The sequence below is a fragment of the Anas platyrhynchos genome, chromosome 2, assembly GCF_047663525.1.
Source record: "Anas platyrhynchos isolate ZD024472 breed Pekin duck chromosome 2, IASCAAS_PekinDuck_T2T, whole genome shotgun sequence".
Lineage (NCBI taxonomy): Eukaryota > Metazoa > Chordata > Aves > Anseriformes > Anatidae > Anas > Anas platyrhynchos.
In genome coordinates this window covers 79,663,746-79,676,812 of record NC_092588.1, presented here as the reverse complement: position 1 = coordinate 79,676,812, position 13,067 = coordinate 79,663,746, and the positions used below count along the sequence as shown (strand labels likewise).

Sequence of the window (13,067 nt, the reverse complement as noted above, 5' to 3'; positions counted from 1 at the left end):
TGCCATGGGCAGGGACACCTTCCACCAGACCAGGTTGCCCAAAGCCCCATTCAGCCTGGCCTTGAGCGTGGCATCAGCCACCAGCCACTGCTTCCAGGCTCTCAGCAACCTTGGGGCGACTTCTCACTCACATTTATGTGTTTTTTTTTGGGATGGGAACTGGCTCAACCTCCAAGCTACTGTTGGTGGGTAAATGGGGCGAGTGGTGGGTTGTCTGTACCCCTCCACCTTGACCAACAGACAGAAAAGCAGCGTGCATGTTTCACCATAAACACCTTTCTAGCTTGCCTCAACTAACATTTTTGTTCTCTCCTGAACCCCTGAAGAGCTATCAATCTCCTTCTGGCAAAACATGTCAATTTTTCCACTTATAGAAAAGCTATGCAGACACAGAATAGCATTTCTTGGCTCATCAATAATTTCAGAGACACAGCCCAATTTTTCCTCTCCTGTATAATATACAAATTGGTTCATCATTTCACATTAAACATGGTACACAGGCATTAATTAACCAACTGTATTTCCCTAAAACAACACACTAGATATTTAGTTAGATATTCATTTTTATTAAATATTCAATTAAATATTCCAATCACCTCTCCAGCAATTAAATCCCTAATAAAAGCAGTAACTAATAAATGCTCTTCTATAGATGCTAATAAGAAAGCTCAGTACGTTCACAGGTTGCCAGAGCTCCTTAATATTAGATAAACTTTGAAAGTTGGTTGCATTAGTTTTATTTACTTACAAAAGGATCTCACCAGCGTTTGAGAAAGAAAAACATGAAAATCAATATCAAGAAATATAAACAGAAACAAGGAAGATATTAAATTAAGCCCCATTTGAGAAGTTTCCTACTCCAATGAGTACATGATGTCCAGCCAAAAGCCTATTTATATACTACAACAAGTATTTAAGTGAGCACATCAGCAATAGGTTTCTGTGGGAACATATACTGGGGATCCTGTTTACAATGCACATGCAGGTGAAGTCAGGCTCAGGCAGCCAACTGAGCATTACGAGACACTCCTGCCTGCTGTCCACCTCCCCTGTGACACACAGCTTTGGAAAACCATTTCAGGCTGAATTGCCAGCGTTTTCAACACCTCCATCCATACGGCCGTGGATCCTCCTATTTCCTCTCTGCTTTTGCTGGACTGCAATTTCCGACACACACGTTTTCCCAGTATTTCACCACAGCAGGCAGGCGAGAGCATTTCTTGCTGCCTAGCTGCAACTTCAACCTAGAAAGCCTAGCTGAAGTCATCTCCTGGTATTTTGGAAGCCTCAGCTCCATTGGCATGGGAAATGGACACGATGAAGGGCCCTCATGTTCCCAACAGCTGAAATGACTCCGGTGGAGCTGGTCGCAGCATGGTGCTCAGGGGAAGGAGCCTTTCTGGGCAGATACCACCTCCTGTCCTCAGATGATATCTAGCAGGTGATAAGATGAAGCAGAAAGGTGGCAACAGGCCTCGCAGGAGAAACTCGAAGAACAAAACTTTTCACTTTTCACTTAGGTCTGCTCTAAACCAGCCCTTTCCAGTCACTCCCCGCTCTAGCTCACAGAGATGGTGAGCTCTGTAAATGGTTTCAATAGGCTGCAATTCCTTTTGTGCAATTATAAATATTTTAACATATGACATCAGTACAATATGTTTTCATTGTGTTTAGATCTCTTTAATTAGGATGGGGCCTGAGTTCTCCTTGCTGCCTTTGGTACTTAGACTTGGCAACTAAATTTGTTTTGTCTCAACTCACTGTTCTTTCTTCCAGCGCGGGAGGAGCAATGTGCACTGCTTTTTTATTTATTGTTCTTGATAATTGGCTTCATTTTCAGTCAGAACTGATCTGATCATCATGGAAAAAGAAATAAAACACATAAAAAAACCATTAAGGAATATTTATCTCCAAGTTAGAAGGGTAGTGAAAATAACCAGAAGGATGAGATAAGTGGTATTTCTAATCTAAAGGATAAAATCCCCACTTAAACATCTACAGACGACAATACAGCTTTCAAATGCAAGTATTTATGTCCTTTTATTTCTGGACTTTGCACTTAATATGGTGGTTAATTTATAGCAAGCAAAGGCTTAATTTACAGGATTGCAATAAGCCAGGAGCACAACCCCGGTACGGAAGAAGTCAACGACACGCCATCCGTTCCCCCTCCATCACACGGGCAATAGCTGCACACACGGTCATACCTGGGCAATGTCATCGGCCACAGCCTTGGGCATTGACCTTGGGGTGCTCCAGGAACCTAGCAGCCCCTTCCCTTTGGGCTACCATCCAAAAAAGAGAGCCCTGTCCCACCCTGCCCCAGCAAAAAGCCCTTGACCCTCTCCCAGCGCCAAGTTCTTCCACCCCACAGCGATGCTAGGAAATGTTGGGATTATTCACCCCGGGGCTGGAAGGCTTGCGTGCTGCTTAGCAATGTGAGAAGTACCAGCAAAGGGTACTTTCCATTGCTTGTTTAATGTTTACTGGTAATCCTTCGCCATGCAGGAGGGGACGGAGGGGCCCGGAGGCTCTGCGGAGCTGCATGGTTACCCGGGGGCTTGGAGAGCGGCGCGGCGCAGGCGGGAAATTTCTGTTTGGGTACGTCCAACTACCAGAATTAGTCTGCAACTTTTGCTTGCTCATTTGTGGTCATCGAAATTGCACTGCTACACCGCATTATTAGTCAAAGCAGATACTAAAACGACCGAATCGCTAGAACATGGAAATAAGCTAGTTAGAGTGAAAGATTACAAATTACTAAAGTACACGGAGTAAGAATGCAACTCCCTTTGTAAGCCAACATGGCAAGGACAGACGTTTTTTTTTCCCCCCTAAGCAAGCTAATAAGGAATGTTAAGCAGGGCTCCATTTGCTCCCAAGAGAGAGTCTTTTTAAGTAGATTTAAATGTATTAACTAACATACCAAGATGCTTTATGAGAAATCCTGGTAATAGAATTACAGAGGTTGACAGCAAATTTGAAGTGAAAAATTAAATCATAACTGGTATGTCCTGTCTAATCCCATTCATTTCAATCAGTGTGAGAGCAAAACTTGTCATCGGAAGAACAAGAACTAAATGAACAAGATGCCTGGGGACTTTCTGGTTCTTTCCTTGATGTCTGTTGAGGGCACGTAGAGGGGTTTTCATCCTATGATTCAGCCAACTGGCCAAAGACTGCACATATAAATTCAGTACTGCATATTGGGCTAGAGCTTGATACATCCTCACTACATAAAGAGGATGGCTGGCTTGCACTCTCAGCTCTGCTACGGGCTCCCAGTGTGACTCTGGACATGCCAACTTCTGGTTAGACTGAGAAAAGGCAATTGCAGCTTTTAGGCAGGACAGAGGCACGACAGGGCTCTGTGACACCCACAGTGAGACCCCATGGGCCCATCTCAGTGCCGTGTCACCCTGGAGCTGGAGGAACTTGCTTGGACACCAGTTTCACTTTTCAAAACTGCCCAACCCAGGTAGGAACCTATTACCCATGGAGCCAAACCAGCAGAGCATGCCTAACCCATGCGGAGGTCCAGCTTAATGCAGGTCCACTTAATGCAGCTTCTTTCTTTCCTCTAAATGCGCAGCAGTTGCCATCTCCAGGCTAGCAGCGAGCACTTACCCAGGAGTGGCTTTCTAAGCCTGAAAGGGTTTCAAGGTTCCCACTGCCTGACATGGAAAGCATCCTAACCATCTGAACATCGGTTGTCCTCCTTGGTGGGGGACAGAGTTCCTCATTCTTCATGCTGGAACTGCCCCAGTAGCGAGCAGAAAACACCACAGGTACCAGGAAGACCAGAAGGGAATGGGATTTGGGGGTTAGGCAGGACAGGGTGCCCAGGTCTCCGTGCCAGCATCATATTGCTTTGGGTTTTCATCCAAGATCAATTGGAGGTGCAAAAGCACACACAGTTCTGGTGGCACGGATCGGGTTCCAGACAAATGAGTTGGCCCCTAAATCCATGGGATGGTACCCATATCATTGGGCAATTTTGTGGCAGCAGCCATCTCAGTTTGTGGACATGCCCCTGTAAGAAACAGTTTGGTGGCTGGGGATACGCAGCCCTCCTTGGGCACCCATCCTTGCTCTGCTGCCAGCACAGCATGGGGGGGACCAGCTTCCAGAAGGAGAGTATGGGAAAGTGGAGAGAACACACGATGACTGCACGTCGGCACTGAGAGCCGAATTCTCTACTATGTACAAAGTACTCGGGAAATCAAAATTTATGTTTAAAAATCTCTGACTGTTGTGCAACTTACATAAGGATAAAAAATTGTATACAAGAGAGAGAAAATGTTTGGAGGATGATAACCAGGAGGAGGAGCACCACGATCCTCAGTTCAGAAAGAAGCTGTGGAGGACAGCAAAAGCAGAGCTTCCAGCGATAGTTACGCAACAAAAATCTTCAGGAGCGCGTCTTTGAAGTACCACCGGGAAGGATCAATCCTATTAGAGCCCTCCCGAGGAAGTGTTAATCTTCTAGACAAAGAAACGAAGGCTCACTCTTTGTGAACAGGCATGTATTTCTGATGGCTTCTGGCTCACTTTGTTTCGTTAAGGCACATCCAACCCGGTCTTTTTCCAAACAACTAAACCAAGCTCTAGTCAAAGGCAAGTGGAAGCTGCTAGGAAGCATCAGGCCGATTTCTTCTAGGAAGGGTGAATTTATAGGCCTATACATTTAACTCTCACTGACAAAATGCTGCCATTGTGGAATCAGTAAAATATCCCATGGACAACAATGGTACTAGGATTTTATTCTTGATTTAGAAATTGCTGGCTTTTTCTAAGAAAAAAGAAAAAAACCTGCGCTGAAGGTTCAAAAAATGATGCAAGAAAAAAAGCAGAGTGGTAGGAGATAAGCTACACTGATAAAATGTAATCCTTTTATGTTGGAATTAAAAAGGATTCAAGGTTTATGTATCCAGTGCTTTAGACCACATTTATCATAAATAAGCCTAAGTTAGCATAACGTAGCATAGTCTGTTGGGAAAAATTTACAAATCAGCCCCTTTATTAGGATTACCGTTACTACTTTAAGGAAAGGCACTCAAATCCAAACTCAGGGCTTTTTTTTTTTTTTTTGATCTTTCAGGGACAGATGAACAGCATTTGGTTGGGGATTTCTTTTTATTTATTTTTTTAAAGTATAAAAACCAATTACTGGTCTTGACTGAAGCTGAATTCAATTCCCTTTTTGATGTTCTGCAGTGCACTTTTGAGCAGCTTTTGGAAGCTATGACTAGCATACAGCATTTGCAGTCCCTCCAACAAAACAGAGAATATATTTGTAAGCTCATTACTACCAGCACGGACACAACTCAGTTTGTTCTTGCATTAACGGTGAAGAAAATTCCTAGTATGAGCAAAGGGAAAATCGCAGCCATCGACTTGTGATTAATTTAACCATTTATTTATTTATTTTTAAACATTTAGGTGTAGATTCCTCGTATCGGGTGTTTTCCACCACTTGCACCTTCTTGCTGGCAGGTCCTGGAGGGCACCACCTGGCATGACCAGTGGGCAGCATCCTACAGAAGCCTGAATTTGCCTTCCTATTGCAAGGCTCGGTGCCACATCACTTGCCATGTCGGCCCTGGCTCCTGCTGACCAACAGCTTCTGGCTTGCCTGCTGTTTTCCCCAGGCCCAGCCTCGCTCAAGGCCATACGTTGCCCTGCCTGCCATCAGACCAGCCCATGGAGAAGGGGAAAGGCTCGCCACCTCCAGGCAGGCTCCACCTGGCATCTAAGGCTGGGATCGAGCCCACAAAGGCAGGGAATGCATTTGTTGCGGCGATCGCGCTGCTCTGCTAACGCACCGCAAGCTGCTCCAGTCGGATATTAAGTGGGAAAAAAAGCACCGTGGAATTGAGTTATGGCATTAATTTGATTTTGTTGAATGGAAAAGGGGGATAAAAAGAGACATACAAGAGCAGCTTCAGACATAAACAAGGAGCGTATCCCATTTTGGACGGCCTCACGCGCTGCGTATGGCACAACACGCAGTTTTCTTCTTCTTGTTTGTTGTTTTCAGTTTAGGTTTTATCCAATTATATATCTATTGTGTGACAGGCCTGGCATGAGAGATTCCATTTACAGGAAATATTTCTGAGATCACGGGCCCTGCAGGCTAAATGCAAACACTGGAGCAGATGGTAACTGATCCAGTAGAGCCATACCTAGGGGTGCTGGAAGGGGAAAAGACTTGGAAAGTAAAGCTGCTAACAAAATAGCCTCGCATTATTAAAACCTACAACCACATCGGTCCAGCGAGCAGCTAGGGACCTCATTAGGGGTGCCTCCTACCACCGCCACCGGCCTGCTGGCGGTGAGGGGCCGCTCTCGGAGGAGAGGCCCGAGATCAAAGTGCCAGCCCAGCCCCTGAGGAGACCCTTCCCACCCCGCAGGGCGCAGAGGCCTGTCCTGCATCGTGGCCTCAGTGTTGGGCACGGGTGCCCCAGGGGTGCTATCCCACATGCCAGCCCTCTCTCCTTCACAGCAGCCCCGTCAGCATGAGCAGAGCACCTGTGGTGATATACAAGCACCAGAAGGCTCACGCAGGACAAACTCGGGAGATCCTGGGGGAGGGTGGGGACAAAGGAAGGAAGCTTGCATCAATACGCTCCCGAGCACTTTCTCGCAGCAAAAACACCCTTTGCATGGGGCGCCTGCAATTATAAAAGGGCCGTGACAAGAAATCACAGCCCTAATGAACCGCACAGCAGCAGGAAAACAGTTCAACCACAGACCTGCAAAAGCAGGTGCTCTGCCTCCTCCTGTATTTAAGCAGCATCTATTACTGTGGATTTCCAGCCCTGATGCTATGACAGCATCTCAGTGTAACGATGGTGAACGCGGCTTTTAAACAAATGAGGGGAAGTTCAGGGAGACTGGATGATAAAAGTGAGATTCCAGACCAGTAAACTGGAACAGCTGACCAAAGCCCTTGAGAAACACTGACTCATTCACCATCAGTATTTTAAAGGTTGGTGAAAGTTACATCACTTCATAAGGCGGAGTGCAAAATATCAGCTCCAGTTACTTTACCTACTTTGTTTGCTGCAAAGGAGAGACAAGCCATGTCTATTTACCTACATTAATTGCACTGCCTCCTCCTTGCTAAGCATCTGCACAAGCTTTGTTACACTACAGGTGGTCCAACAACGGTGCCTACGTCATTTTTGACACTCCTGCTCTTGCCTTACCCCCTTCTGCCTCTGTGGCTGCCACAAGACTTGTGACAGCCACTTGTGTCCCCGCGTGTGACGTTTTTGCTCTTTGGTATGCAGCAACAGGCCTTGATTTACACTAGCCATCCAGTTTTACCAGGATCCTCTAAAATAAACTCCCGTGCTGCTGCAGAGTCCTGTTTAAATCAAGAGGCCTTCACATGGGTGAAGACGTCTTAAAGAAAGATTGGGATGTAACTCTGTCACAGTTATTATGATTTGGTAACATTTAGCAGCTGTGGTTTTTTGCTGTAGACATCAGTTTTATAGCTGAAACTGTTCCTTTAATTTTTTTTGCAAGAAAGTTTAGCTATTTTTTTTGTCTTTGTTGTTTCCTGGACTCCTAAATATAGCCAAGCGGAATAACTAGCACCTCTGTAAACTGTTGGTTAAATGCCACAGCAAGTTTCATTTTGCACTCTGGAAGGCCATTTAAAACACATCAGACTTGTAGAGCTCAAAATTTAGGAAATTATTTACATTCTGGGAATAACTTCTAACCATTTCCTCAGGCTTTTCTGCCTTTAATACATGTTAATGCTATTCCCACCAAATAAAAACGTGGCTTGAAAAATACCAGGTGTCAAAATAAATGGCACTTCAAAGTTTAAAAAACACAATTGAAAAATGCAAATCTTGAGAGGTTGCTCTGCTGTCACGAGGTGTTTAGTTGCTGTGATGTTAAACAGCAAGTTGACCGCTCTGGACTTCACGGATAATTTCAGGCAAAGCACAAGAGGCAAGCTCACCGGCAGTAAATGAAACTGCTGCAGCACTTAACCCTATGGAGCTGAGTTCATTAATATCATCACTATTTAGCATAAAGACATCCTATTTGAAAACTAAAACCATCATGGAATTAAGCGTCACATTTCTGTCCAATATCGAAGTAAGATTTCCATCCCTCTAGTGTTTATATGCCACATGGGCTACGATGGTGAACGCCACTGGAGGCAAGAAATGAATTCCTCACCCCAGCCTCCCCAAAAAACCCTCACACAACAGCAAGCTGAGACACAGGGGTCAATATTTAAAAGCACATGAATTCCTTGATGACCCAGAAGGCCGTACTACATCCCTTGACTCCTAAGTCACTTGAATAAAAGCTCTGGTGTTCCTGAAAAAATGAGAATGCCTGACCCACAGAGAGTAAAACTTGCTTATTTGTTCAGTTTACTGTCAACATTTCAAAGGAATTATCATCCCCATTTTGCAGAAAATAAGCTGCTTGCCTAAGGTCAAAGAGTGAATTAATGTTAAACTAGATTACAGAATATCGTGGTTCCCATTCCTGTGGTCAACCAGCTAACATCTGATTAGGTCACCCCAGTACATTTAATTTAAAAAGAATGTTGAATCTAACACTCTGCCTAAGTGCTCAGGCCTTCAATAAAAAGTCATGTGAAAGTGAGAGAGGGAACAATAAACAAGAAGGCTCCCTAAGCCTCAGTAACTCGTAGACCCAAGGAGTCAAAGAGCAATGCAAAGTAACTGTACCGAAATATCTGCATTTGCTGCAGAAAGTCCTACAAATACTCTTGGTCTTTGGGGCACAAAAGCATCCTGCAGGATCTGCTGCAGCATGGGGTTGGTGTGAGCAGCATTGGGTAGGCTCAGCAGCTGTTCTCTGCCAGCCCGAGCAGTTCCATGAAACTGCTGCCTCCTTAGCATCTGCCAAGGTATCACAGCCTGGCCATAATGAGAAGGCATAATGAGAATTAGGTGTCATGGATAGCCAGCGAATAGCTGCCTGCCCAAACCAAACTGCAGCACCTCACACACAAGCACTTGTACCCAGGTACATTTAATATCCTCAAACTAACCCTCATCTCTGAATTTGTACTTTGAAGCAGTGCAGAACTTAAAAAAGTTTTTGCTGAAAATACATATTCAACATAATTTGTTGACAATATCAAACATCAAATAGCCTTCTGTACCTGTTTGGTTATTTAAACAAAGCTTGTTCAGTTTGCTTGCCAAACTAAATGTTTCTGAAGTCCCCATTCAGACAACCACTAGGTAACATAAACTGTGAAGACAGGTCTTCAGAAAAAATAATCAAAGCATCAGCTGACTATCAATCCAAATAAAATACCAGTTAGCCCAAAACCAAGCCCTGCAGCACAACCACAGAGCTAACTGAAAGAATAGAGCTTGTCTTTATGTGGGATTGCTGAGGAGCAGCTATTTCTGAAATCCTCCATGAGTTGACACTCTTGCTCTACAATAAGTGTGCTTTGTTCCTCCTTAGCCAGAACCAACTCTGCAATACGCTAAAGACCGCTCAGGAGCAACGTGACCCCTTTCCAAAAAAGAAAGACTAACAGATCAAGGACGCACTCCTCCACACCTGTTTCTGAACAACACGCAAGTAGACAAACCCTGGGAAATCTGTGTCACCAAAAATGTGAAATTATGAACTTGTGCGAGACGTTAGCCACCTACGTGCAGGTTTTTGGGTACCAAATATGAACAGTAGATGTTAAGCTAACTGTCTTGGATGGACTATATGAAAAACTGTTGGCAAATCAGCAGAATAGTCACTACAAACCTTAAAGGTCAAAAAGTAGAGTCTTTGCTGGAAGATTTTGCCAAGGGTTTCCACTGAGCTCTCCCTGTGGTACCACATACCAGCTTGGATACAACCTCATAATTGGTGAATTTCATGGCCTCTCTCTCTGGGTACACATAAGCCATCAGGAACATGCCTTTTGACACATAAAGTGCTATTCTCACATCAAAACCAAGCCATTTCTTTCTGCAGATAAATTCAGTCTTCATGTACAGAATTTGACATATGAACAAGCCCATGAAAATTAGTCTCCTGTTTTCTAAATTCACTTCTAAAAGTACATTGCACAAGGAAGAGCAAGAAGACAGACTGAACAACTAAGTACAATTCATACATTTTAGGACACTACTTTATTTTTGTACTCTTGCCTCTCCAGTGATCTATCCTAATCTATCCTACTTTAGTGGAGTTAACCATGTACCCACTTGCCTTCAAAACATCCCACAAAGGTCTGTGAACGTGTAATAAATGCACAAGATGTGCCTCCCATAAGTTGCATTAGTAAGGGTAGGGCTGCATCTCCATCAAAGGAATGATAATTATAACCTAAAGAAATCTTCATGGGCAAGTAGCAGTGAAAAAGCATGTATTCATTCATTCGTGCAAGGAGGTCTCTGTCCTCGAAAATCCAGTCAGGCTCAGTAGTCACATGGGGAAGGTACGGGATGCCTTTCTTCCTTGTCTGCTCCTCCTTGGTTAGCGCACCTCTAAAACTACCAATGTGTTTCTAGAGCTGTGTTGGTAATTTCACCAACCAGTTTTACCAGCCCTCTCCTTTAACTCCCACACAGGAGAATTATCCAGCTTGCACCCAAATCTTGTATGTTAGCATGGAAGAAAGCTTGAGAGCTACTGCTACACCCACAGCTGTTTTCCACGAATCTGAAGAACGCAATCAGCCTAATTGTTTCTTTGAAGATAGACCATCCTTTTCCTGTGGCCTAATTTAGACTGAACATTAAAAGCCTATAAAGCTAAAAATGGAAAATCACTCATAGTTGAACTTGCAAAATGTAAAATCTATTTTTCATGAAACAATTTCAAATTTTATGTTTTCTCGTATAGACGGTTTCCTACCTCAAATGGAAAACACTACACTGATGACCTACTCCATTATGAAATCCCGCACTTTTGACCTGTAGCAAGTAGGACACAACACAAGGTGAAAAAGGATGGCTTCAGATCTGATTCAAAGTGTCGCAAGGTCAAGCGAGAGTCTGCTGGGACTGGGATCGTGACTGCAAGAACCGCGGGCCTTCTGAGACAAAGGCGGTACATGACACAAGAGCACAGAGGCAATAGCAGCAGGCCAATAAACATTAGCCTTTCTCTGAAAATCAGCAGCTGTTGGGTGTTATGATAAGCCGTTACAATAATACTGTTTACTGCCAGTGAGTAAGCAGCTTCAGAGCTTGCTTAGGACAGGGAATATTATACTAGCAACGCTAACAATTTTGAAACACGAAGACAAGAAGTCTTAATGGGTGCTCGCAAAACCCAGGAACTGTGCTATCCATTCTTCAGCACCATCTACTGGTACCGTACCTAGCACCAAACTATTTGTTTGCCTGCAGGCCATAGCCAGAGGCCCAATGCCCATGCCAGTAAGAAAACCAGGTTCCTCACGAGGCCCAGGATCTCTTTGTCACTAACAGCAGCCTTTCCCTCATGGTGGATATGCCTCAATGACATTTCTGACGCTTACCAAACTCCTTTCCAAGCTGCTATGCCTACAGCTTAGACTTGAACCAGCTTGTATGGTACCCGGGGCCTATGTTAAGGATGTTCCTGCTCAAGAAATGAAATGATGTATTCCCACAATCAAGGTATTACTGACCATACCTGCAATTTTTGACCTATGTACACTCTCAGATCTGCTGAGCATGAGAGTGCTATTTGATGAGTGCTAGCTTTGCCCTTTTTCATGCCTCTAGCACCTTTAGGGCTCTGTGGTGTCCAAGCGGCATCCCCACTTGATGACACTCCACTCATTCAAGAGGACAAGAGACTAACCACAGCACAGCAGCTTCCCAAAGGATGGACTGCACACACAAATAGGTGAGCTTAGCACAGGGACAATACAGAAGGTCCCAGCTGAGCCTCCCTGGAGCCGGAAAGGTGTTTGCTTCCCACCACGTGAGCTCTGGGTAGCACTCGCAAAACCAGCACCCAGCAAATACTGGAAATGCAGCTCGTAGCTGGTTAGGCTGCTTCTGGAAAGCAAAGGAGCTGAAGGACGTGTCCTCATTAATAGAAAGAGGCTTTCTGGGGCCACATGGACAGATCTGGAGACCGAAGTCAGTACAACGCCTGGCCTCCCATCCCTGCTTCTGCGTCTTCAGGGCCTATTGACTTCACTGTTTCAGATGAATGTTGGGAAAGTGTTGACAGGGGTTTCAAAGGGAAGTTTCGAGTCTAAACGCATTGTCAAGTCCAGGCCCTTGGCAGTTGCTTTGTTGCACAAGAGAAAGGGGGGAAAACACGAAGAAAGCAGCCCACTGCAGCCACTTTCCCAGGGCACAGGCGCAATCACGCAGGCAGCTGAAGCCCAGCCCCGCACTGAGCACCAGGAGCTGCCGGCACCGCACCATGCTCACACACCAGCTCCTGCACACCCCCCCCCCCCAAAATGTCAACACCACCAAAAGGGTCAGTGCCATTTCACTCATTTAAACCACAGTTGCGTGGGAGCTGTGCAGTGTCGCTGCCCGCCCTGCTCCACCTGGTCCCACCCCTGCCATCACCGTGCTGAGCATCCAGCATGGAGCTACAGGCAACGACGGGATGCACTACTGACAAGAAAAAACAGTCATGAGTCCTGAATGGAATTTTTCACCCTGTTCTGGGAAGAAACAGTGCGGGCAATGACAAAAATCATCTTTTTTACCTTCTTGCATAAGAAAGCATCTTCGCAGATGCAGAATGATCTAAATTTACCAATGGGAGGAGGACCTGAATACAGATGATAACCACTGACGCTCTATTTAAATTTAATTTTTAAGTCTTGAATACAGAATTTAAATATACAATGCATACTGTAAGCAGAAATTAATTTCACCCTCTGCTACCCATGCTTTTTTTCCCATTTGGCTCAGCCGTTTAAAGGAAAAAAATTCCTCTTGAACTCTAATCACTTTTGAATGAATTATTAAAAAGCTTGACTTTACAAGCAGTTTTCCTTTTATATAAAACAGCACACAAATAAAAGAGGAAACTGATTAAACGGGGAACATGGCAGTATTCACTTGACAGCGTACTTT

At 44.7% G+C, this 13,067-nt stretch overlaps 1 protein-coding gene across 3 annotated transcripts in view; it reads right to left on the bottom strand.

The window, feature by feature from the left end:
* The window catches only part of BCL2 (BCL2 apoptosis regulator), a 90,049-nt gene that overhangs the window by 58,820 nt on the left and 18,162 nt on the right, over positions 1 to 13,067 (bottom strand). The window contains exon 2 of one of the 3 annotated variants that reach the window (XM_027451679.3): positions 567 to 1,851. The exons of the other annotated variants lie outside the window; for them this stretch is intronic. Within the exon in view, the coding sequence (XP_027307480.1) occupies positions 1,837 to 1,851 (15 nt within the window). The 3' untranslated portion in view covers positions 567 to 1,836. Of the gene's footprint in view, positions 1 to 566; positions 1,852 to 13,067 lie in introns of those variants that run through there. 3 annotated transcript variants of the gene reach the window in all.